Source organism: Echiichthys vipera (genome assembly GCF_963691815.1).
Source record: "Echiichthys vipera genome assembly, chromosome: 16".
Classification (NCBI taxonomy): Eukaryota; Metazoa; Chordata; class Actinopteri; order Perciformes; family Trachinidae; genus Echiichthys; species Echiichthys vipera.
This window is the reverse complement of record NC_139841.1, coordinates 19,823,562-19,848,869: the sequence shown is the minus strand read 5'-3', so window position 1 is coordinate 19,848,869 and position 25,308 is coordinate 19,823,562. Positions and strand designations below refer to the sequence as shown.

At 40.9% G+C, this 25,308-nt stretch overlaps 2 protein-coding genes across 3 annotated transcripts in view; both read right to left on the bottom strand.

Annotated features, from left to right (window-relative positions):
* The window catches only part of nacc2 (NACC family member 2), a 30,357-nt gene extending 10,718 nt beyond the window's left edge, over positions 1–19,639 (bottom strand). The window contains exon 1 of the mRNA XM_083929654.1: positions 19,457–19,639. The gene's annotated coding sequence lies outside the window, so the exon portion shown is untranslated. The remainder of the gene's footprint in view (positions 1–19,456) is intronic.
* Positions 19,640–23,180: 3,541 nt separating this feature from the next.
* tmem250 (transmembrane protein 250) lies at positions 23,181–25,053 on the bottom strand. 2 transcript variants are annotated; one of them, XM_083929995.1, is made up of 2 exons: positions 24,936–25,053; positions 23,181–24,505 (listed from the first exon to the last, which is right to left on the bottom strand). In XM_083929995.1, the coding sequence occupies exon 2, from the start codon at positions 24,307–24,309 to the stop codon at positions 23,890–23,892; it is 420 nt and encodes a 139-aa protein (XP_083786121.1). In that variant the 5' UTR covers positions 24,310–24,505; positions 24,936–25,053; the 3' UTR covers positions 23,181–23,889. The 2 variants fall into 2 exon arrangements, with proteins under 2 accessions (XP_083786121.1, XP_083786120.1); XM_083929994.1 differs by having other exon boundaries at positions 24,907–25,044.
* Positions 25,054–25,308: the final 255 nt, after the last annotated feature.

The following is a 25,308-nucleotide window of genomic DNA, read 5'->3' as shown; positions in this document are numbered from 1 at the left end:
ATTTTTTTACTTTTGAGTAAATACTTTAAAGTATTGTGTATTTTCTCTGAATCATGCGAGGACCTCTCTGCCAAACACCTACACACAAGAGAGAAGTACTGTCTTCACGCAAGACTATTTTGTATTTCTACATGAATTGGTAAATTAAATGATTAATTCACGCCTCCGGTTTTGCTGGCTAAGCTTAGCCAGGTGACATTTCTGTGTTTTCTGTTGTTAGATTGTTTCTCAAGGCCTCCGTTAATGTGGATGCGGGAGGACAGGAGCCAGATGTCGCAGCCTCTGACGGGGAAGAGACGGAAAGATAAAAGACAACAGCTAACAGAAAGGATTAGTTTCCAGAAAGATGTGCGTGGGAGGGTAAGAATGCAAAATAACTGTGACGGATTAGTAAGTGCAGTATGTACAGTATGCGCGTACACACATGTAAATGTGTAATTCTTGCATGTCAGTACAAGAACACAATAAAGGAAGCTCTCTGACCTCTGCGCTGCATTTTTGGACAAAGACAAGTGAAGACAGTAAATACTTGTGATTTCTAAGTCTCACCTCAAAACACACAATCTGATGCAGAGCTTCTTTTTTTTTTTTTTTTTAAATATATCTGAGCGTGTCTCCAGACACATTGTGCTTCATTTTTTTGCCAAACAAAACCTCAAGTGGAGAAAGTTGTGCTTAACCGAGCAAACTTTTTACTCTTCAGTCACAGCGGAAATATGAAAGGGAGGATATCACAATGCGTTGAATACAGTGAGTCAGACTTTAGGGAGCTTTGCCCCAGCAGCGTGATATCTGCACGGCACATATAGGCACACATGAGTGAGCACACACAAAAAGCCCACTCAAATGCAGGAGACACAAATCTGCAAGCACACTAACGCAAACTGAAGTATACCCTGTTCTTACACACACACACGCCAACACACAGTCAGGTCAGGTAATCTCCCTGTGCACACTCAGCGATACACTTTCTGTTTGTCTGTCTGTCGGTTCCTCTGTTAACCTGCCAGACGGCTTGTCCATCATTCCATCCATCACTTATTGTCACTATTGTGTCCTTACATCACCTCTTGCTTCTCCCCGCTCCCTTTTTCTCTATCCTTCCAGCCCTGCATACCACATACCCACTGTCTCTCTGCCAATTAATGCACACAGGGCTGCATTGCAGTGAGGTTGGCGCGTGCCACGGCAGCAAGCACAGTACAGAGTCTACAGACATGCATGTACGTGCCAGCCGGGGCAGAGTGAAAGGGAGGGGGTGGGGTGGGAATGAGGGAAAAGAGGGAGGGGGGAGAGAAAGAGCAAAGGAGAATGAACGGAGAATATGTTGAGTCAGGCAGACAGATCAGCGGTGTGCCACACTGCACAGAAACATAGACACAGCCGTATGTTCATGTAAATGTATGCACGGAAGAATTTGAAACAAATAATGTACATGCATCATGAGGGTAGGCACACACATTCACACATAAAAGTGCACATAAACACACAAAAACATTAGCACGTAAATTGCATCCTCCTCCCTCCTGCATCAAATATAGACTTTGCACATCGGTGATGAAAAAATATAAGGCATGAACTCCCTCAACTTGTTTGGCGAACAAGTGATTATATACAGTGTGTGTGTGTGTGTGTGTGTGTGTGTGTGTGTGTGTGTGTGTGTGTATGTGTGTTTGAGTGAGCCTCCCTGCTTCTTGTGTCCTCATTTCTCTGTGTTTGCATTTCCATGTCAAAGTTTCTCGCATACTAAGGCGTGTTTTTATAATCATCGTTATATACCCGACTGTGACTTTTGGCACTGTATGCCAGGCGTGTATGTGTGTGTGTGTGTGTGTGTGTGTGTGTGTGTGTGTGTGTGTGTGTGTGTGTGTGTGTGTGTTTGTGTGTGTGTGTGTGTGTGCCGGCGGATATGAGATCTGAATGCTGTTCTGATTGCTGTTGTCTGCTTTGTTGGAATGTGTTACATCCATTTTAATCAAGGATTCATACCTACGGACAGTGTTATTAACTGTAGCAGCAGGTCCAGGCATATTTGAATAATATGAAGAAATTAAACGATTCGCCAGATGGCACACACACACACACACACACGCACGCACACACATGCACGCACGCACGCACACACACATGCACACAGATTTAAGTCCTAGTTGTAGCTATTGCTCAAATGACAATTGGGTAACATTCAAACATAAGACTATAAAAATCATACACATAATGACTCATGTATTTATCATTTAGTACTTTATAGAACAGTTCAAGTAAGTTTTATCTTGAAATTAAGTTGGGGTCTCACCAACTTTTATTAAGGCTGCACATAATGACAACCTAACTAAGCTTGACAAATATTAAGAAGACCAATACATATAAGTGATAACAGTAATTAATATCTCATTTTAAGTACGGCAGTCCACAAATAAAAGCAAATTAAAATACATTTTTGAAGTGAGCTGAATAGGAACAGCTTCTTCCTCCCCTGCTTATGTTGCCTCTATACAATCTCAATATGAACAGTCCCTTCGTTATAAATATTCAGATCCTGCAGTTGTTCTCATGTCTAAAGTGTACCAGACAACAGATTCTATCCACGTTGAGACGGCAACGCTCCCTGGCAACAGTACTACCAATCGGGACCGAGCGGGTGTCTGCCTGAGTCTGTCTGAGTATCATTATGGGATGCCTAGAGAGAGCGAAGGAGGGAGAGAGAGAGAGAGAAAGAGAAAGAGCGAGAGAGCGAGAGCAAGGCTGCTTATCACTGCTTACAATGCAACATCATTCTCTGTGTATAGACCCCGCTGGGTGAAGTTGTCTGCACATAGTCAGGATAAAAATCACCTTTTCTTAAAAAAACAAAAAGAAAATCTCCCTATGATTCATAGTTATGTAACAAACAGACAACTATGAAATTATTTGTTGTGGGCTGAATACTGTCTGGTATCTTTCCACTTGTATTCACTCAATATGCACCAATAATGTAACTTGTGGTCTGAGTAGAAGGAAAAATAAAGAGGCGGAATTTAACTAATGGCACAATGCTGTCTGTGGCAATATGAAAATGACAATGTGGATTTGAAGTCATATAGAAAAACATCACTCAGTTTGGGTAATGCAATCTAAACCTGTGTCCTAATATCTTGTCTTGTATTGTTAGATAGATCAAGCTAAACAATAAGAATGTATACATCAGTGCCATTTCTTGTTTGTCTTGATTAATACAACATGACTCTTGGACTGGACTGACAGCTGATTGATTTGTTGAACTTCTGGTAAGATGTAACATTACGATGTGGATGTACAGTCCCCTTCTGCTATCTATCTTGCCGTCACTGTATCTGGGGCTTAGCACCGCCCAAGATCATTATGATTGATTTAAAGAGATACAAACAAGCCAAAGCCATTTGATTCACCTATACCAACGCGTGCAGCCAGACCATACTCCAGCGCTGACACAGCGCTGTGGAGATGTGCAATGTGAGACTACCATAAATCAGAAGCTGCCTTGCTCGTCACTTAAAGTGGCTATAATCAATATTTTTGAAATTTACAATGGGTTAAATGACTATGTGTGATGTGACAAGGGACGTCAGTAGTAACAAACCCACAGAGAATTGTCAGCCTCATTTTTACAGAGCTTTGTAGCTTCTTTTAGCATGTTGTTTTGTTTTTTCATCCCACAACTTAATAAGTTCACTCTCACTGACTCATACTATCGTTTTGGCTGCAGCAGACAGCTGTGTTCAGCAAAATCATTTTGAACCAACCTACAACCTACCTGCACAGCACGTAGACATACAAGGTCAGCTGCTAGCTGGTGGACATAGTGTAGCTTTTAGCAGCTAAAGCGACAGATATTATTCAAAAGACAGTGAATACTGGACCTGCATCTGCCACGTGTCCAGAAACTCGAACTAAATCCTAATGTTTCTCTGAATCAGCTTCAGGTGTAAATTGGAAACTGCGTGCTAACAAGTTAGCCATTTCAACTTAAATGTCCCATGTTAAATACTAATTTTCAGGTTTATGTTTGTATTTATGGTTTCTATAAGAACATGTTTACATGTTTTAATGTCCAGACAGACAGTATTATTCTCATACTTTCTGTCTGAATATGCCAATATTATAGCGACTTTAGCACCAGTCTTCTCTGATTGATCAGTATTTCTGGGTCTTCCGCATCTGCTCTCCTGGTTTCTCTGACTATACCAACAGGGAATGACTGTAACAACACTGTAGCAGCACCTTCTACCTACTTGTATATATAGTATAGTGGTGACATCAAAATTGTTCAAAAGTATGGATGTCTCATTTAAAGGCACAGCTTCTGCATATATGTGAATTTTTCTGTGGAGTGTTTGGATACTTTCACACTTTTTATATAGCACCTCGACCTGGGAATCTCACCTTTTTAAATGGGGTACCTTTAAATAATGTCATGGGTTGTGTTCATAGCTTGTTTCGGTAGCGGACGCACTGCAATTGAACAACATGAATTCTACATAGTGATTTAAAATCAGTCTAGGTGGGTTGTGCTCAAATATATTCCAACAAATATAGTCCTCATTCTCATTCGTAGCTATTCTCAATTTAATTATATGTGATTCACTTCAACTTGGAATTTGAGACTTGATTGCATTGGTAAGACATTTATGATTTCAGTAATTTGAGATAAATTTGGCTTATTCCCTTGCCCCATCACATGCTATATTATTGCCTGCTGCTACTGTAATTAGTAGTCACCATTTTTCTCCCTTAAATCAGTCAGTCAATTGTTATTTGTGCAAAATGAACAATAACATCTATCCATCCATGTTCTATTGCAGGGACGAAGGATAAATACTAACATGCACACGTGTATGGAAAAAAAACCTCTTTTGCACGTAAAACTCTGACATTTCCCAGTGTTTGGAGACTTAATCAAACACAAAGTTTTGACAGAAAACTGTAACAGCTACCTGTCCGTTAAGCTCGTAGTCGAGGTGACATCAGTGAGATTTGTGTCTCCTGCGTTAGTACCAGACAGTGGAAGAGACAAAGGAAGAGCATGTGTGTGTGTGTGTGTGTGTGTGTGTGTGTGTGTGTGTGTGTGTGTGTGCGCACGCGCGCTCGTTTATGACTGTGTGTGAATAATCCTCCTGAGGCAAAGGCATTGCTAATGAACTCCAAGTGGCTGTGGGAGGTAAACAAACAAACAGTAGCAGCGGCTACTACATCACAAACTCCGGTGACTAGGACATCAGGATTGTTGCACACACCCATACACAGAAACATATCAACCCACATGCCCTTGAATATACATGATGGCTTTTGGGCATACAGTCGGAGAGACAGAGACAGAGGAGGGAGAAAAATTGAAAAGTACATAAGGGGAGATTAAATTGAAAAAGGCAAAAAAGGAGGGGTGGAGTAGAGGAGATAGATGAACAAAAGGAGAGAGAACAGAGAAAGGGTGTGTGAAAGATGCAAATAGAAAAGAACAAGAGAGAAGTTGACAAAGTGCAGTCACAGGGAGAAGAGTTAAAGAGGAATAGGGAAATCAGGCAGCATGATAGAGAAAAGGAGTTCTGGATGAGGAAAGAAACTAAGGGAGCCAAGATGACACAGAGAAAAATTGCTACAAAATAAAATAAATCAAAATACTAATAGACTAAATAAACCCGAATGGCTGTATCAGTAATATCCCCATTGAAGACTTGATCAGAATGCCCAATTACTATTTTTATGGTGTAATTGCATTTCAAACATTTGCAGTTGGTGTCTGCTTGTCAGAGCAAGGCAACAGACGAAGCCAAGTGATAACAACAAACTGACACTTTGTTCTAATCCAAAGAGATTCCACCTCCACAAAACTGACTCCAAAATGTCAGCGCCACCAAAGAGGCTTCTTAGACTGGCATAATCTGGGAAGGAAAATCCTGCTATATGACAGAGGAAAAGGAAAGGGAATACAGTAAAATATGAGAACAACAGGAGAAAGCGTAAAAGGACAAAGACAGTTGGATTTTTCAGAAATATTAAGCTCATATTGCAGAACCACAGGAGCCGGCGGGTCGTTCCAGTTTATAGCAACACATAAGTGTGACGTTAGAGCAGCAGGGAAACTCGGGCCCAGGACTCACGCAAGACTGAGATATTTTGAACAAACACTGACACAAGACCGAAAATTCCCCCCAATTTCCAACTTAAAAGGAAGCTATGTGTGTTAAGGAGGGAAGAGAGAGTCCACCATCACAAGAAATGATTCAGGAGGCATCAGTAGAATGAATGTGTGCAGCATTTGAGTGTGTACACAATGATACAGTATACTGCACCATCACTGCCATGGGATATGTCTTTTTTTCTTATTAATAAATCCTTTTCATTGGCATCAGCTCTTATAGCTGCCATGTGACTCGTGGATGTCTAAAGCGTAACATAGAATTGTACATTTTCCATGAGCTTAAGGGGCTTAATTTCATGCTGGCACTTATCTTCTGCCATCAAAATATCAGTATCTGTTTTTGCAATTTCCCCATTTGGTGATGACACTACTTGAAAATGATTAGTCAACGGAGATCAAACTGATATAATTGTCAATTTTGGTATACATGGTATATTAATTAAGGGTTAATTGCAAAGTTAGGACCTGTATGAAACTACTGTCCAGTAAAAAGAGCGAGGGTTAGGCCCTGAGAAGACTGAGCAAGGTCCAACAGACTGCCTTTTTTGAGATATCTTGTTTCTAGCGGCCTCTTTGGAGGTAAGATGTAACTGCAGGTGAGCCTGTTCTCTCAGAGCCCTCCATCTTGTCATGTTCAGGGTCACTATGTGTGTTGACTTTTTTTCTTTTTGCTCTTTTGTAAACTTTATTGACACATATTCACCTCTCTTCTTCCGGTCCGCCCCCTATATGGTACCCTCTTAAATCCATACACACACATGTACCTATTACACTTCTGCCCTTACTACAAGCCTGATTCAGAAGTTGGAAGTTCACGATTTTCCGATTACAAGTGAATGCAGCATAGCCGGCAGTGATGAGCTCCTCCGGCAGACCAGTCGCTTTCAACAGCCTCACTAACATGGCGGCTTATTTACATCTATGGAGGGAATGTTGCCACAGACACTCAGCAAAAAGGCAAGTACAGTAGTAGCGCTTTCATTAGTTGGTCATATTATCAATCACCCTTATTTTAACTCACCCTTTGATAGGAACTTAATAGACAATAAAGTCGACGATCTCACGGATTATGACTTTAACATGCCCTGACCAGACAGAACGTTGCCAGTTGCATCTTTTATTTTTTCATGGCAACCACCGAATCATCCGTCCTCAGCCTAAATGTTATTTTGCAGTGAAGTTAAAGTTGTAGTCCATGAGATTTGAATCTACTTAAGAGAGTAAGTTTAAACAATGCTTATCGATCATATGACCCATTAATTAAGGCGCTTGCATTTGATGCTTTGCCGAGAAATAACACCTAAGTGTCTGTGACACTTTTTAAAATCAAATGCATCGCACAGCTAGTGACACTTTCTTTTTTATCTCACTCTCTTTCTTCGGCTCTCCTATCAGTGTGGAGCAAGTGAAGGCATCACGCCGCACCGCGCAGGTGAGAGCTGCCAATCTGTCAACACTGTTTGGTTTCAAAAGGAACTCTAGAAGATGACGTCCCAGAGGCACGCCTGCAATTACATCTCACCGCTAGAAACAACATCTCAAATGTTGTGGATTATGACTTTAAACGATGATGGGCGCTTTACTGCTCAGAGCTGAAGTTTGTGATGTGAGATACATAGCGAACAAAACGTTTCACTGTCACTGAAAATAATTACAAAAAAACATCCAGGTTGCTCAAAAGCACTCTGATCAAGACTTTATGCAGTTTTTCTTATTCTACCTTCATGAAGGTAGAGTTTATTACAAGGCTGTTCTAGACAGAGTTTGTGGCAACAGTGTGAATGCAAAAAAAAAGAAATTGTGTTTTTCACAGTAAAAAGTTAGGTGTATGTGAACGGATAACTGTTTATGTGAAGTAAAACAAACATAATTTGCCCTGGGCATCACACTCAGGGTGTTGAACGCCTGCCTTGTGACTCTTTGACAAGGACATCAGGTTTATATCAGCTTTTGTGGCATCTTGAATGCGCTCGCTCATTTCCAATCTGTGATCGTGCCATGACAGGGAGTGTACAAGTTTAAGAAGAGTTAATTGGCTGTACTTGATGCTGGCTGCCTGACTTTAGAATTCCTTGATAATTTATTCTTGCAAGTACAATTTCGAAGCAGGTGTGTCACTGCTGTGCTAGCACTCCTGTCCACAAGACATCTGATACTCAAGTATGCTAAATCACGGCGGATTTGTGCCATTGCTTGCACTTTGTTTGAAAAGCACAGGGCCCTAAAATCCAACTGATATCCCTCTTTACATGACCTTCATCTGGGGACAACAAGAGCCATGAGACGGCCTGCTGAGTGTCACTGACTGTCACACAAGGAATACAATTAGGTTAGATTTCACAGGAGGTCTGTATGTGTACGAGTGTATGTGTATCAGTGGTGACACTCAGTATGCATTTGTTCCAAACATGATTTGATTTTCATGGTGCACAAGACAGTGAAAAATGGAGGAAATAGGATGAATCCGCATGAAATGAAAGCATATCAGTGGTAATCCTTCACACGCATATACAGTACTACAAAAAGACAGATACCAAGTGAATGGAGCGGATAGGAAAACATTGTATTGTACATACCATTTGTGTTTTACGGACTGTTCTTATTCACTGTTTGTAATTTATGGAAATTAATGCATTATTTGTATATAACCCTTAATCGTGAGCCAGTATGTGCAGGGCTGTCTTGAAGGAGGAAGTCAGGCGACATGGTATAAAGAGCGATAAAGTCTGTGCACGAACGAGGTCAGGGTAGAAGGATGGATCGAACAAACACAGGGCTTTCACCCGGGAGGCCGCTGTTTGTGTCCTGTGTGAAATCAAAAGTCAGCGTTATCTAATTTTTTACTTGTTTGGGGGTTTTTTTGCCAAAAACTAACTAACAAGCCAAAATCTTTTTCTAAACCTAGGACGCCTTACACAACACTCATTCTACCACCACATCTAATTCTGTTCTCAAATTTAAGTGTCTTTAAATATTTATCAGATACTTTTGGAAATCAAATGAACCACCTGAACATTTGTGCACAGCAAAAGCTAGGAGTTGAGTTTTCATTCAAATAAAAATTATGACTTGTGAGTTAATAGGGAATTTCAGTATTTCTTTTAACCTGGACCCTATTCCCCCATGTATTTCTGTGTATGTTCTGGTCTACCGTGAACCAGGCTGCAATGTAATCAAACGATTACCGCACCTGAGCACCAAAAATATATGTCCACTTAAAATGCTTATTTTTGTCACTGTCTGGCTAGAATTATTATTAAATAGGGAAATTGGGTCCAGATTAAAAAATCACAAAATTCCTACATAGGAATGTAGAATCTGCTGCTCTCAACTCCAACTCCATTCTTGCTGCTCCAGTTGCTAAAGAGTGTTGGTGAGAGACTCATTTGTCGCAGCTTAAAATAAGTTTAATGTTGACTTTTATTTTCACACAGGAAACAAACAGCAATCCTCTAAGTCAAAATCTTGTATTTGTTTGAGCCATCCATCCACCCCAACTATATGACCTCACTTCCTCCTTTGCTCACGTCATAACTACTAGAGCCACTAAAGGTTGCCAGGGGAAGACAATCTCCCACATGCGGTTGGTTGATATGTTGGACTTTATATCAGCATTGTGATTTTTATCTATAACAATTCTTAGTCATCCAGGTCAAATGCTATCTAGATTCCAAAGCAAGCTGGACTTACAGTTTTAGACTCATCCCAGGAACTTGATCGGTTGTACTGATGGGTGGGGAGTTCCCGGGCCTTTAGACCTCAAAGAACTTTATTTTTGCTGGGGAGGTTTCAATCCGATAACAAAAAAAATGGAATTGTTTGAAATGTGGTTTCACCCACAACAACAGTCATGGAGTGTTCGGCAAAAGCAATTTTTAAAAAAAGAGCAAATTTTTTTAGATTCTTAGCCTTATAGAGTCAAGCACTATAGACCACCAACATTAAGTAATCTGAAAATAACTGTACTATAACATTGAGTTTGGGGGCTATGCCTTTGAAAGATCAACTAACTTGCTAACCAGCAAAATATTATGATATATGGTTAAAAGGGCTGGTAAAATCCCATCCTTGTAGTTGTTGAGGCACAGCTCCATCCACAAGACTAAACAAGTTTGCAAGTTCAAGCCTTTTCTGATTTATCCTAAAAAAACGTTCCTTGTGAAAACCAGGTCTATAAATTTTCACCTGCTGTAACGCAATTCCAATGAAAAATATTCCCGTAACTTTGGACAATGTGACATGTTGTAAGCGGAGCTTCTTCTAAGAACATTTACAAATGGTGGATAGCAGCTGCAACAAGAGTATCAATCAAACAGGGGCGAGGTGAGGCGAGGTGAGGAATTTAAAAAACATAAAATGAGGTTGTGCTCTGACAGGATTGTGGCACCTTTAAGTGTGACAGCAGCATTTCATTTCTACCCGGCAAAGCAGCTGCTTTCCCCCTCGTGAGGCGTCCCCCTCTAGCAGTGGGGGAGCATAATGACAACAAAAAAAACCACAAAAGCATGACAAATTGTTTGTTTCCAGTGCATATAGCAAAGTGAGTAAAAGAGTGAGTGACGGGAAGAGAGTGACATAAAAGTAGAGGGGGGGCAGGGGTATGGAGAGAATGAACATGCCATTTTGATCACCCTGCCCTGTCGTTTCTGTGCTGCTGAATGCTTTGCAGCGACACATGCGTGACATCAGAGCAGCCCAACATGACCGCCAGAGGAGCCCAGTGCAATGCAAAAATGAGGACACATCTTTCAGCATCAGTGCCCCACTGTCTACAGACAGGCATACACAAACACACACCCACACAAAGACATACAGAGAGAGCAGCGCCCACATCGACTGAGTGCCCCCATGTACATTTTTTCAATTAGAGCAGAGAGAATGATTTAATTCATTCTCTTGCATGCAAAAGAAATAAAAAAAGACAGCGAGGGAACTAAATGCTGTTTGATATGATCAGGGTACAGTAGGTGAATCAAAAGAATGTCTCATGACATGCGGCATTTCCCATGATACAACTCATAATGCTGTCTAGTGTTATACTGTATCATAAAAGACTGTTTGTTCTTATGTACAGCGATACATACACATTTATTTTGAGAGCATGCACTCCCCACCAACCGACTCGCCCTCCCACCCACATACACACACATACACACACATACACGCACATTACTGCGACCTGAGAATCTTCCAGTCAGCACCAGACTAAGCTAGAATACATGTGCTCAAATAACATGCCACCTTGGTTAACCTCTTCACCGAACAGGGTCCTACCTGAACTATGCACACAGAGCTTGTTTATCTCTGTCTCAAGTCCGATTGAGTAAACAACATGGACAAAGGAGGCTGAGCATTTTCTCTAATTATATGTACTGTACACGTACATGTGGGTCAGTTGAGGATAAGTCAATTAATATTGCTAAAACGTGGTAGTTCCACAAAAAATACACATTTGTTTGCTGCAGTCCGTACAAAGCTATCATAGTTAAACTAGTCTGCCTTGAGTAAACAACATCGCAAAAACATGGATCATCATCAGGATGTTTTTTTGTTACTTTTAAGGGCTGAATCTCGTATTGCTGCTGGACTGACAATATGGAGCATTGCAACCTAAACTGTTTTTCACATGGCTACAAATTAACAACAAAAATGTGATTTTTTTGTTGTTGTTGTTAAACCTGTTGCTTTTTTAAGTTAAAGCAATAGTCTACATTTTGGGAAAATACACTTATTTAGATGAGAAGATTGATACCGCTCTCTCACATATTTATGTGATAGATATGAAGCTAACGCTTAGCCAAGCACAAAAACTGGAAACACGAGGAAACAGTTTAAAAACCCTCTGCCTACCAGCACTTCAAAAGTTCACAAAATTGACACTTTATAACTCATTTGTTTAAGCTGTACCAACACAACAACTTGTGGTTTCACTGGGAAATAGATAGGACAGATATGAAAGCGGTATCCATCCTCTCATCTAATTCTTGGTAAAAGACAACAACAAATACATGTACAAAATACAAATACAAGGCACAATAACCACAATAACGGCATTTTCAACATTTAAATATATTACAAAGCAATAAATGTCAAAGGAACATTTCAAGTCAGACTGACTTTAACCTTATGCAGGGAACACAATCGCAATGAATGAAATAGGTAGTTAATGCTGTGATTTAGCAGTAATTGCTAACGCATGTTAGCTGTGGAAATGGGAAGGGTTGGGGGTTGGCGGGCGGTGTAGTGAAAACTACCCGCCTAGATTCCTGTCTTTTTCCACTGGCTCCTACCGGCATTCTGCCAGGCTGTTAGGACATGTAGAGCACATACAGGACAGGTCATCACCACAGAGAAGGGGTCAGCCTATTTGCTCTCCTCACTCATTACCTTATGCACTGATTAGGAAGTGTTGTTTACTGGCACAAGTCTTGAGAGAGGCTTGAAGTTTGCAGCAATTTAATTATTTACAGCACACAGCAAAAGAGCATGGAAAATTGAGGTGGGCTGTGAGGATAAATGCCATCCACAGTGCTCTTTCTCTCTCTCTCTCTCTCTTTCTCTCTCTCTCTCTCTCTCTGTGTACGTGTGCGTGTGTGTATCTGCATGATCCTGTGGGCTTTATTTATGTGTTTGTGTGCGAGTGTGTGTGTGTGTGTGTGTGTGTGTCTGCGCGCGTCATCCCCCGAATTATACGTTTGACTTTCACAGTAGGTCTAAAGTCCCCTCGTTGAAACTCGATGGATCTGAGAAAATGATCAGGCTACTGCCTTCACTTACAATGAAGCCTTTGCAAAGACAGAGAGCGTTCAAAAGTCGATTTAAACTCACGCATTCTTCTCTAGAGATATTTAAGTGAATGCCACAGTGACCTTTTTGGTTGTGAGCCCCGGCATACTGTAAATTAAGTACAAAAAAAGGAGCTTCAACCAAGCCTCCCAGAACTGGAAATCAAATACCAGGTAATACTGAGAGAGATTAGAGTCATTATGAACAACTTGGAAATCTTTTAAGCTTTTCAGAATGCCCCCTCATTTATATCACAATAACAAGTGAAGTAAGTGCTCTATAAGGCTACATAACCTTCATGAATGTTTAATGTGCTGATGCCACAAATAGCATGAAATGAGGCAAAATTGCTTTGACTATGAGGTATTAATGTGCAAAATCAAATTTTCCACCCAGTTTGAATATGCAATCTCATGACCGTATCAGAAACACGTCCTAGTCATACTTCTCAGCACACTGTAATTCTCTGCTACGTGCTCCTGTTCATGCTGAAAGTACTTGGAACAATCACATGTGCACATGCCCCCTTTCTTTTATTTTTTTCTACTCAAGCACAAACGCACAGGCGCACACACATGCACACACACACTCAGACAACACAGGCACGACATTCATGCCATGTGATCTTGCTAGGCATTATGCCAACGGCCAAACATGTCACTTACCAGAAATCTCTGAGACAGAGTGAGAGAGTGAGAGAGAGAGAGAGAGGGAGAGAGAGAGAGAGAGAGAGAGAGAGGGAGAGAAAGTGAGAGAAAAGGGGGGGGGGTTCTGCACATTTGTCAGTTTGTGAGGGCTTCTTGTCAAGTGTAAGTACAGTACATACACAGTGAACATGAGATTTAGCTGCTACACTTATCTGCAATGTAGTGTGGTGTGGGGGCAGTTGGTTCTGAGAAAAAGAGAGACACGTGATCTGTGAGATCTAATGTGGAATTGTTCTGAGGAACATGCCATGTTTACTGTTCATTGTCTAAACTCTTGGAAGGCTTCCTGAAAAGCCAGTAGCGAGCCAAAGCAGCCCAAATCAGTTACATTTCAATATTCCTAATGGCTTTTGCTGATCCTATCTTTCTCTCATTTGCTCCCTCATTATTTTTCCACTTTTCTCTATTTCAGCATGTACATAAGTGGACTGTACCTGTCTTTGTGCACAGTAAATAATAATAAAACGTTGGTAGTTTTAGTAGCTACATAATTATCTCTGTGTGGACAACAAACCACTGGGGGAATACAAAGTGAAATTTAATGATCCCTTATTGTACAAAGTAAGACTTCCATGTCTTTTTTTATCATAAAGCAGATTGAAATGCTATATGAAAGTATCAAAATGGTCAATCGACAGAAAAATGCACACGGCCGTATTCAGAAAATGTGTCTTTAAATGCACCGTTAGGACTTCTTTATGGTTGTGATGTCACTACTGTACTATATATACTATACAATACTTCATATGGAGTTTATATAGGTAGGTAGAGAGACAGGCGCCTCTCAGTAAATACAGGTACATTCAGACAAATAGTATGAGAGAAATAATGTGATTCTTTAACAGTAAAGCTTTTAAACATCTACTGAAACCCAAAATACAAGTATGAACCTGAAAATGAGAATAATATCTGGCCTTTAATGGTGCATAAATACACAGAGAAAACCACACGTTTCCCTCTGATTTATCTTATACTCAAATCTGTGTTTTCCTAGAGTGAGCTGAAACGAGGCGGGACTGACAAAAGGTAGCGGTAGTAGTAATATATTAAATGAGCAATACGTTTGAGGAACTTCCCAACCATCTTTTGTGGCTTTAGCAATCACCTTTTACGCCATCAACATGTAGTTTGACTGCAGGCTAATAGTCATGCAGAATAAGTCTACAGTTGCCAACATTATTGATCATATCTTACACATATCATCAAAGGCTGATCGCTCTTTTGGGATTATTTTTCCTCTTCTTGACCAAACATGTTTTACTATCATGTCAGGTAGGAAACCTACCGGGTTGATACTGTATATGAGTTAGAAGAAGACCAGAGGAACATTAGTCATTTGGATGTAACTTAGTTTATCTAAGTTGATTTATTTTTCAGTGGCGCTGCCAAATTCACCTATTTAGCAGTCAATCTGATTTGATATGTCTTGCAATTTAATTGAAGATGTGATAAGAAAATAGGTGAACAAGTCGAGGTCACTGGGGCCCCGAACTTTGTTTTACTATTTATCTACATTTCAGGAGATGCAGAGTATTTACAGCTCATCTTTTAACCTACACATGGAGTTGAGTTGATACTCTTTCTCTGTTTGGATCTTTCAAAGCTTTAAGACGTGTTAAAGACTCCATTTTATGCTCAATTTTATTTGCATACTTGTATTTTGGGTGTCTACAAGAACATTATTACACATTATTTTTATCATACTGTCTGAATATATCTGTATTCACCCTCTGTCAGCCTCTGTTTTAGCTCCTGTCTCTTTAAGCCCCCCTCCAAAAAGAGCCTATTCTGCTCTCATTGGTCACTGTTCCTGTTCTTCTGCATCTGCACTCTCTGCGTTTCCGCACCGTCCTTACAGCTGGGGAATAACTGTAACTGCACTGTAGTGGCACTTTCTTACTATATATTAGGAGTGGGATGATGTGTTTTTAAAATGATACAATAAGTATTGTTTTCTATAGTTCCAATACGATTCAAGGATGATATTTGGCTCTTCTACAATGACACAGTATGATAATAATAATAAAAATACTTGGATACTGGACAGTGCAGGTGAGGATTTCTAGAAGTTTTTCTTGCAGTCGAATCAGGGGTAAAATAATTGTGGATAAAATCAATGATTAATGGCTAAAACAATTCCCTTTTTATTTGAAAAAGTGGGATTTCAGGGCCTGCAAGTACAAGGTAGTTCAACATTAAACAACTTCTTTACAGGTGGAATACTCTTCAGAATGCTCTCTTTTATATTGAAAATGAAAACAGAAGCAACTGGTGAAACCACTGCTCATAAAACTCACCAGGTCGGATGAACTGTGGTTTAACCTGCTACTTCTATTCTCCTTCTCAATATAAACAGAAGAGCAAAATTTTTTACAAAAATGAAGTGCCACCAACATTTCTTCGAAATAGTTGAAAGAAAGACTGGTAGTAAAGTCGTATGTATTTAAAAACCCTACACACAACTAGTTAATCTAATATTTGTTTACTATTAAAAGTGCTAAAAATACATCCATTTAAAGTCTGTTGTGCTTGGATACAATGTGCGAATTGTTACTATTAATACAATAGATTTGCTGCAAATCAATTTTATGTGAAGGACAACTTGCCAAGCATTTATCGATGTAGTTGGATCGTAGGAATATAAATCGATACATCGATGTAGTAGATTAATCGTTACACCGCTACTATATTATAGTTGTGACATCACAACCAAACCAAAGTCCTGATGGCTCGTTTAAAAGGCACAGTTTCTGAATACTGGCTGTGTACATTTCTTTCACAGTATTTATATAGCTCCTCGATTCTGCTTTATAACAAGAAATATAAGAAATGTATTTTGCAATAGGAAAAATTTTCTTTAGGGACTTCCCAAGCATTTATACTGAACTACTTTCAGACTGACAGAGCCATCCCCACACTAAGAGGAGTACCTAGTGAAAAACTACATGACAAAACATTTGCATACTGGCCAAACAGGATCAATGCCCTACGGACCTGGAAATAGTTATAGTATAATTTGCGATCAGATTTTAACTGTTGCCACTTAAAGGCGAAACCGCGGTGACACCGACACAGTCAATTAAAAACGACTGCGTGCTGGAGTGCAGACCAACTGACATGTCCAGACAATGTAGATCAAATTAGAACCAGCTTCAGATAAAATATACAATTCACGTTTCTAGCTGCAATGACAATACATTCAGTAGAAAGACACGGTTAACAGTAACTTTTGGAATTTCAGTTCCATTTACTGCAAACACCAAGCCCGAACCCACCACCAGCTGCAGCAGCAGTAGTTCTGTGCTACATAGAGGACAAGAACGTATGAGAATATGATGTATGACTGGTGCCCTGTATCACATACCATCAGCAATGACTCATTACTTCTCAGGAAAGGAAAATCACACACACATAAACACACTCCCCACATCAGTATACACGCATATATACAGTGCAGATAAAAGTGCACCAAGCACAGGGGCATACACAGAGCAAAAAATGAAGCAGCTCTCGGGGGGGAAAACTTTGGGCAAATAAATGTCTTCAAATTATGTTACTGTTGTCCTCTAATATTTGCAGCCTAAGAAATAACGAGTTATAAACACCTTTGTGTATCTCTTCCCAAGCTCTAGAGAATTTTTTATAGAGGTTGTAGCTAGACACAGTGTATCTTTCCATATGTTAGTTGAGGTAACATCAACTCTTGTTCATTTATGGGAGCTGAGATTCCCACAGTCTTTGTACTTTCTCCCTATTTCAACCTTCTCTGTCAGTATTGGCACGGTTATATTTGAAACCGTTTCGTCGTTCTCTCTCTCTCCTTGACACTCCCCATTTGCACATAGCCCCGGGCCCCCTTGCGGAATGCTGTATAATGTGAGGCCTATGGAGGAAGGGCATCCCGGGACACGGCGAGAGTGCACACACACACACACCTAACACTACCACACTCACCGACACATGCAAACACACACACACACACACACACACACACACACTACCACACACATACATAGACAAATACAGCTGTTGAGAGCCATCACAACCCTTTGGCAGACGTCCAAGTCAAAGACGAGTGGTGTTGGACTGGAAGGCCTCCATTTAGAAAGAAAGAGAGAAAAAACTCCTACATTTTCCATGTATGTTATGTGTTTAACACTGAAGATAGAAACTTGGCAGCATAAACTCCATTTACTCCGAACTCATTTCCCCTGTATTAGGGAGGGGGGGTATCATAAACTACCTTGATAGAAGCTGCCTTTGTGTTGCCTTGGGGCTGGCGGATACACCTATGGATTCAAACTGTTATTAGTTATCCAAAAAGGGAAGTATAATACATCTTTCTTTTTTATCCACAATGATATTTCTACATGGGAGAAGCAGTAACAGATGGCCACTAAAACGCTCAAACACTCTGAAGTGGGATTCAAAAACTGTAAAATGGTGAGAAACACTACGCACTTCACACTACTTAAATCATTCATGACTCTATAAGGCAAGCTGTTGTTTTAATTTCCAACCTGTGCGACACCTGTGCAGGGACCGGGATGCTGCAGTCAGTGACACACTCAGTCTGGGTTGTTACACAGATAAGCAGACCATAACTTGCAAATACAACTCTGGATTTTTTATTTTTTTTTGGTCACAGTCATCTTGAGAACACTTCTTCGCGGTGGAGTATAAGAATGAGAGAATGGTGAAAGAAAGAGTGCATGTGAAAGGGAAGGAAAGTGACAGGAAATGAAGAAAATTTAGACAAACATAGTGGGTAGCCACACACACACACACACACACACACACACACATACACAACCACATAAGGGGACGGGTGAGGCATTGCATGTATAGTCAGATGACTCCTGCCGGGTTCAGGTAAGGTAAACAGAGCCTCAACTGACAGACATGACCCTGCAGCAGGCAACGATAAAGTGTATGAATAAAACCTGTTTCTCTTTTTTTCCTTTTTAAATGTAATCTTAACATTAAAACCACTTATTGAACACACAGTTGATCCACTTTGGTTCACAATCCTCAGCCCCAATATTTGATAGCCTTTATGGTGCAATTTTTAAGAAAAAAAAATCATAGAAACCTTACTGTAATTGTCTATTACACTAATGCAAGATTTTAAGGACAAGCCCATCATTTAAACTTGAACAGTGCTGACAATTAACACAAGGAAAACTCTGCATGCTGTATTGGATCCCACACTAGTGAAACAATGGTCTCGGAAACATCAGCAACTTCAGCTGATTTGTCGAAAGTATTCCTTGTCGCAATCATGCAACATACCTGTATATGCGATGGATGCATTATGGGTGGAGTTTTGTGTGTGTGTGTGTGTGTGTGTTTGTTTTGGCTTCATCGTGACGCAAGACCACATTCTCCGCTCATACAGTTGAAACTAATGACACCCCTGTTTCCTGTGCTTACTTGTTTAAAAAGTGCTCGCCAACATTAGAATTAGAGCACAATTGTGTTCGGGATCTACAAATATTATCGGTCTGATTCAATTCCTCTCGTGGCGCGCGGTGCACCTATCACCCTCCGCGTAAAACCTTCCCATTTCGCGTCATTTACCTCGTGAAAGTTTGATGAGTCTAACTAAGTTTAGCTGGTAGATTTATCTCAAATAACTCCCATGCTGTAATGGCAGCGAATCGCCGGGGGTGTGCGGCTCCCTATGTTACCTATAAAGAAGGAGAAGCGAGGGAATAATAATGCATGGTACAAAAAAAAAAACCCTATGCGTCACACAAATCAGGCACAGTAAACATCAAGCCAAGGCAGAGGGAGGTATATTTACCCGATATATGTCGTTATTCCATAAACTGCGGTTGTCAACTGACGCAGATGTGGCAGGCTCTCTCTTCGGATAACCTATAAAGTTTGCGGGGTGTTCAAAAAAAAAGAGAAGAGGCAGGCCCCGGTTTCCCCTCGTCCGCTGGATCACTCTCACTCCAGTCCTATCTTGGCTGCTCGTCCCCCATCTCTCTCTATCCCACTCTCTCTCTCTCTCCCTCCCTCTCTCTCCCTCTCTCTCTCTCTCTCTCTCTCTCTCCCTCTCTCTCTCTGTCCGCTTCTATCCTTTTGCAGGAAGTGATCGCGGCTCACATGAACAGTGCAGGCAGCCTGACATCATGCACCACTCGGTAAATAGTTATTTTTAAAGACGCAGACATTTCAGGAGGACCTGCCGGGTTAGTGTAGGTGCCCTGTCCCGCGCGGCAAATGGACCGTCAGCAGTGCTCGGTCATATCTGCGCCTTTACGGGCACGCGAACTCGGTGCACTCTGCGGGCTTAAAGGTGCAGACTTCTGTACTGCGAGCACCCACAGACGGGGCGAGTTAGACCGCCACCAGCACTGGGTGTAGATAAAATTTTGGGAAAAAGACAACTTGTGGGGGTACGTTTTTCAGCTGTCAAGAAGACAGAGGTGTCTCGTTGCGGTCTTAAATAAGATTTACATGTGCGGTTTACCTCACGTGTCCCTATGTGATGACAACTCAGGCTGCATTATGCGCATGTCTGCTGTTCTGCTAAATTATAAGCGCCAACTGCTGGCGGTGTGACCTCAAGTCAACTTTTCTTTACTGCAGGCATGCGATATGTCAGGGGCAACAGCTCACTAAATCTCTGCTTAAGGGTCTACTGTACTTCATGGTGACAGCCAGGATATTCTTCCTAAGCATCTTTATGGTCACCATGGTTGCAACGTTATATTTAAAATGTTTACATTACCACACATTAACATTTTAATTGATTTTACCACACTTGTCCTCATGATTCATCACTCTTCTTATATTGACCCCCAACCCCTGTAAAGAAATACCCTAAATTATTCAAAATTGAACAAATATATTTCTGACTTCACATCTCTGCTCTCCTCCACTACAATGCAATTGAACGGGTATTGTGATATTCATCCATATCAATTAATCATGCATAAAGTAGTACCATACACTGAAAGGAAAAGGGAGATGGTGGGAAGAATAGAGTAAATGCTAAATGTTAAACTAGAGCAATCCATCATACTTTATGATCTCATTCTTTGCTTTTCAAGTGAAATCTTTTCTGAAAATCATGTTACTAGAAACCACAGCCATCAGATAAATGTTGAGTAAAAATGATAATTGACTGCAATTACACATTCCGATAAGATGGATTTCCTGCTCGGTATACTCATTTAATGTCCTCAAAACTGTACTTTTATTTATTTATTTATTTTTACTATAAACCCATTTAGTAAATGTATTTAGTTACTTCCCACTAGTGCTGATACTTGTGTAAACTTATACACACACAAACACACACACAAACACACACGTAGGCCATATCCCAATTTGCTCTGTTATCTCTTCATCTGTCACTTCAAGACACTAAAATATATTTTTCCCCCTAGCTACCATGTAGGCTATTTATGAGAACTCACTCTATTAGTCCAGTCATATTCCAACATGAGCTTACTGATGGCATTTAATCGAGTTTACAGTTCCCTATTGTTCCCTACTCTTGGCATTTAAAAAGCGAATAGTTGCCCTGTATAATCATGTGTCTGTGGTTTTCAGTGGAGAGTTTATTCAAATCTTGTTGCACTTAGGCCGATGTCATTTGTATAATTACATGAATGTTAACAAGGAAATTAAAGATTTTTTCATCATGGCTTATTGTTCGCCTAAACTTGTTAAACTGGGACTGCAGCCTGTTAAAATAGCATCTGTTTTCGTTCGCTCTGAACCGCGGTCTAGTTGACATGAAATTGACATAGTTTTATGGCAGGAATCTTGAACTTCAAAAGGTAATCAGACACAGAAGAGGCATTGTGTTTTTCTACTTCCTTATGATCACAAGACATAGGATTGCATGTACCGCTCATGTGTTGGACATTGGTTTTTCAGAACATTCACCTGTAACTAGCTTAAAAGTTAGATAACATTTGATTCACATAAGGTGATGTTATGTTATAAAAGCATGGTATAGATAGGATGATGCAACTGTCACATGCAAGGGTGAGTTCTGATAAGCATCATCTATAAAAGGTTGATGGCTTGAGAGGAGAACCTCAGACCACCTAAACAACCAATCTTGTAAGAGAGGTGTGAGCTTTGATGAGCATAAATAGCTACTGACAACTGTGTACCTCAGAGAGAAAGTGGGTACATCTCTCTCTTTCTCCAGAAATACACTTAATTATATTTCTTCATTTTATCATGGCTTCACACTCACGAAATGCTTTGCGTGTTTATGCCAAGTCATTCAGACATAAGCAATCAACTTCAGCTTTTCAAACAAAAAGAAGAAATGAAAAGGCCATGACTGATTCGCCTTCTGCACTATGTTGACATCACAAGACAGCTAATGTTCTCCAAGTTCTCCTCTGTTGTAACTGGGCTGTCAGATAAGCCCAGTTCAGAACATGAGGCATATGATGTGTTGATCCTCGGAACAAAAGCTTATTGTTTCCCCCTCTGATTATCCAATTGCAGCTTGAAGCGATACCAGGCTCAAGCATGTCTCGGTCAGGCCACAAGCCTCTGTGCCTAAAGTTCATGTCTAAAGATTCAAGCCTCTTTTGCTTAGTTCCCTGTACCAGCTGATGATAAACATGGCAAATCAAAAGCTGATGCTTGTACATGACAGCACAGATATTATCCCAATTATAGCAGTTACGTGTAACAAGCTTATTTGAGTGCTTCAGTCCTCCTTAGAGCCCGCAAGCATACTTCATGCCATGTGAAAATGAGGCTATATAAGGTGATTGGGACACAGCCATTGCCATTGTTATGCTTGGCAGAAACAGCGGGGTCTGGTTGCGCCTGGTGTTTGCGTGCTGCAGGAAGCTAGACAGAGAAGTCTGTCACAGCAGCTCTGAATCAACGTGAAGAACGACTGATGGAACATTTGACCCAAAGACGAACGCAATTTCAACTGTCACACACTCTTGTGACACAGCTTGAGGCATGCTATCATGGGTGTTAGCCCTTGGCCATACTTTTAAAAGCAGCAAACACAAAATGTATTTAAAGGTCCCATATTGTATAACTGTGACATTTGTATGTATATTTTGTTTATAAAGCAGGTTGAAGTTCTAAATAGATGCTGTTAAAGTATAAACACGCTCAGTCCACAGAAAAATGCACACAGCCCCTAGTCAGAAAATGTGACTTTAAATGAGCTGTCAGGACTTATGTGCAGCCGTGATGTCACAACTATACTATATATAGGTAGAAAGTGAGGCTACAGTGCTGTTACAGTAATTTCCGGGCTGCAATGATGGTGCAGAGATGCCAAGAGCGCAGATGCAGAAGGCTCAAAAACGCTGACCAATCAGAGCAGACTGGTCTTTTTCAGGAGGAGGACTTAAAGAGACAGGAGCATTTGAGACAGAAGGTGAATACAGGTACATTCAGACAGACAGTATGAGAAACATACTTTTCTGTCTGAACATTAAAGCATGTAAACATTTCATAGTAGGAACTCAAAATACAACGAACCTGAAGATGAGCATTCTACGGGGCCTTTAATAACTTTACAAAAAAAGTTGATTTATCACTTTTTCTATCATGTCCCATCCTTTCCACAAAACGACATTACACACATTGTCGACAACTTGTTTTAGGTCACTTTATCCACCATAGGTAACTCTTTCTCTGTTTTACATGATATTGTGTTTATACATTACATAACCGGAATTATTTCAACCTGCGAATCATGGTACGAGGGTTATTTGGCACAAATGACTATCTTGCATCACACACCCATGATGCACATCAGTCATATGTTCAGTCACTATTCCATGCAACATTTGACCTTGACATTCACATTTTCCATTATTGTAAACAAATGAGATGCCAGTCAAGATGCCTTTCAAAATCTGTGAAAACGGTTTACAAATGGCATGAAAATACATTTGCGATTGAAGAGATTTTGACCCTATTGGTCTCTTGAGAGTCCTAAATAATGACTCAAGTCTGACTCATATTCAGACTGACTTCTCAGAGTTATAAAGGACCAACATTTTTAACTGGACTGTACACACAATTGTTACACAGATTTCTCATTGGATTCTATCATATCTGAAACTAAAACAACAAGATTTTGAGTTTATGTCAGGAGGGTCTTTTTGACTAGAGAGATACGGAGAAAGGTGTATGTTGTCCCATATCGCCACGTGATGCTGAAGTTAGTGTAAAGCATCCGTACTGCACACTACAGCTCCTATGTCGCTCACACTGCAGCTACATGTCCACAAACACCATGAAGCACCAGCCAAGCCCACCCACCAGAAACATGGTGATCTGCATGCTGTAGATGATCAGGTCATTAAGCACCCCAAAGTCCAGGCGCCGGTGCCCTAACAAAAGCAGAATGACAGACAGCTTATACTGCAGCCGCAGGAGTACACGCACGCTGATGTACTGCAGGAAAAAGAGTGCAGAGAGAGCCACCCAGAGCAGAGAGGTCAGCAGACTGCAGCCAAAGTAGAGGAGGAAACGGAGGAAGCTGTACATGCAGCGTGAGCGCAGGTAGAGGTCAAAGTTATTGTACTTGGTGCGCACTAGCTTGGAAGCGTGCGTCGACCCACAGGCTGAGTGCATGCAGGTAGTGTGGGGGCCATGGAAGCTGCGCACCCGCCGTGGGATGGGGATCACAGGCATGGGTGGGCTACCGGAGCCCAGCACAGTGCACAGGAGTCCCAGTTACAGGTAGAGTCCTCTTTGAGTGCTGCTTCTGGGGAGGCAGTTAGCTTCATTTGGTTGTGGAGCAAAGAGTGGCTCTTACAGGAGCCCAGGAATGAGATGTAGCTGCTGGTAGCGTCTGTCTGCTGCGGATTCCAGTCAGTAACGTTTTCTCCTTTGAATGCAACAAGAAATGGGTGTTACTGTATGGTTGTTGATACATTTTCGAAATGCACACGCACACATTCGTGCAAACCGAATACAATGAATGCCAGTGTTTACAGTGTGGTTTTTGATACATTTTCGAAAGGCACATGCACACATTGTTGCAAACCTAAGACAACAAACGCATGAGTTGCAAACAATAGGCAGGGGCAGGGCCTATTTTTGAAACAAATATGTTTAAGCCTATGTTTGAACAAATATGTTTAAGCCTATGTCTGAACATAAAGCTATCAATTATGTTTTAATGGCCAAATCATAGCTAGCACACGGAATCTCCTGCCCCCAAAATGACCTTTCGTCCACATTCTGGTCTAGCTAGAAGTGATCGTGCAGAACCAATGGTAATCTTACATGCAACACTACGACGTCTTCCTCCTCACCAAAAAACGCTGGTGTTTGAGTCTCAGACGACTGGAGCATTGCATCACATTATAGACAGTTAGCTGGAACATAAACACACGGGATTTGTTTCTCTCTGCACGATGCACTGTTGTTTTGTTTTTTTTTGCCAGCGGAGATGAGGCAGCGACGGCGAGCCGGTGCTTGTACGTCCTGTCGCAAAATATACGAGTCATCCTGCTGTGACGACAGCTGCCGAGTTAAAGGGGAAGTGCTCCTAAAGCCCGCCATGCACTTCAGCAATCCGCGTGTTCAGCAGACACCACGCAGGGGTTATATGTTGTCTCTCAGTCTGTAACGCTGCTACAGTTGAGAATAGGATCCCAGTTTGGTTTTAAGTTTGAAACTGCACAT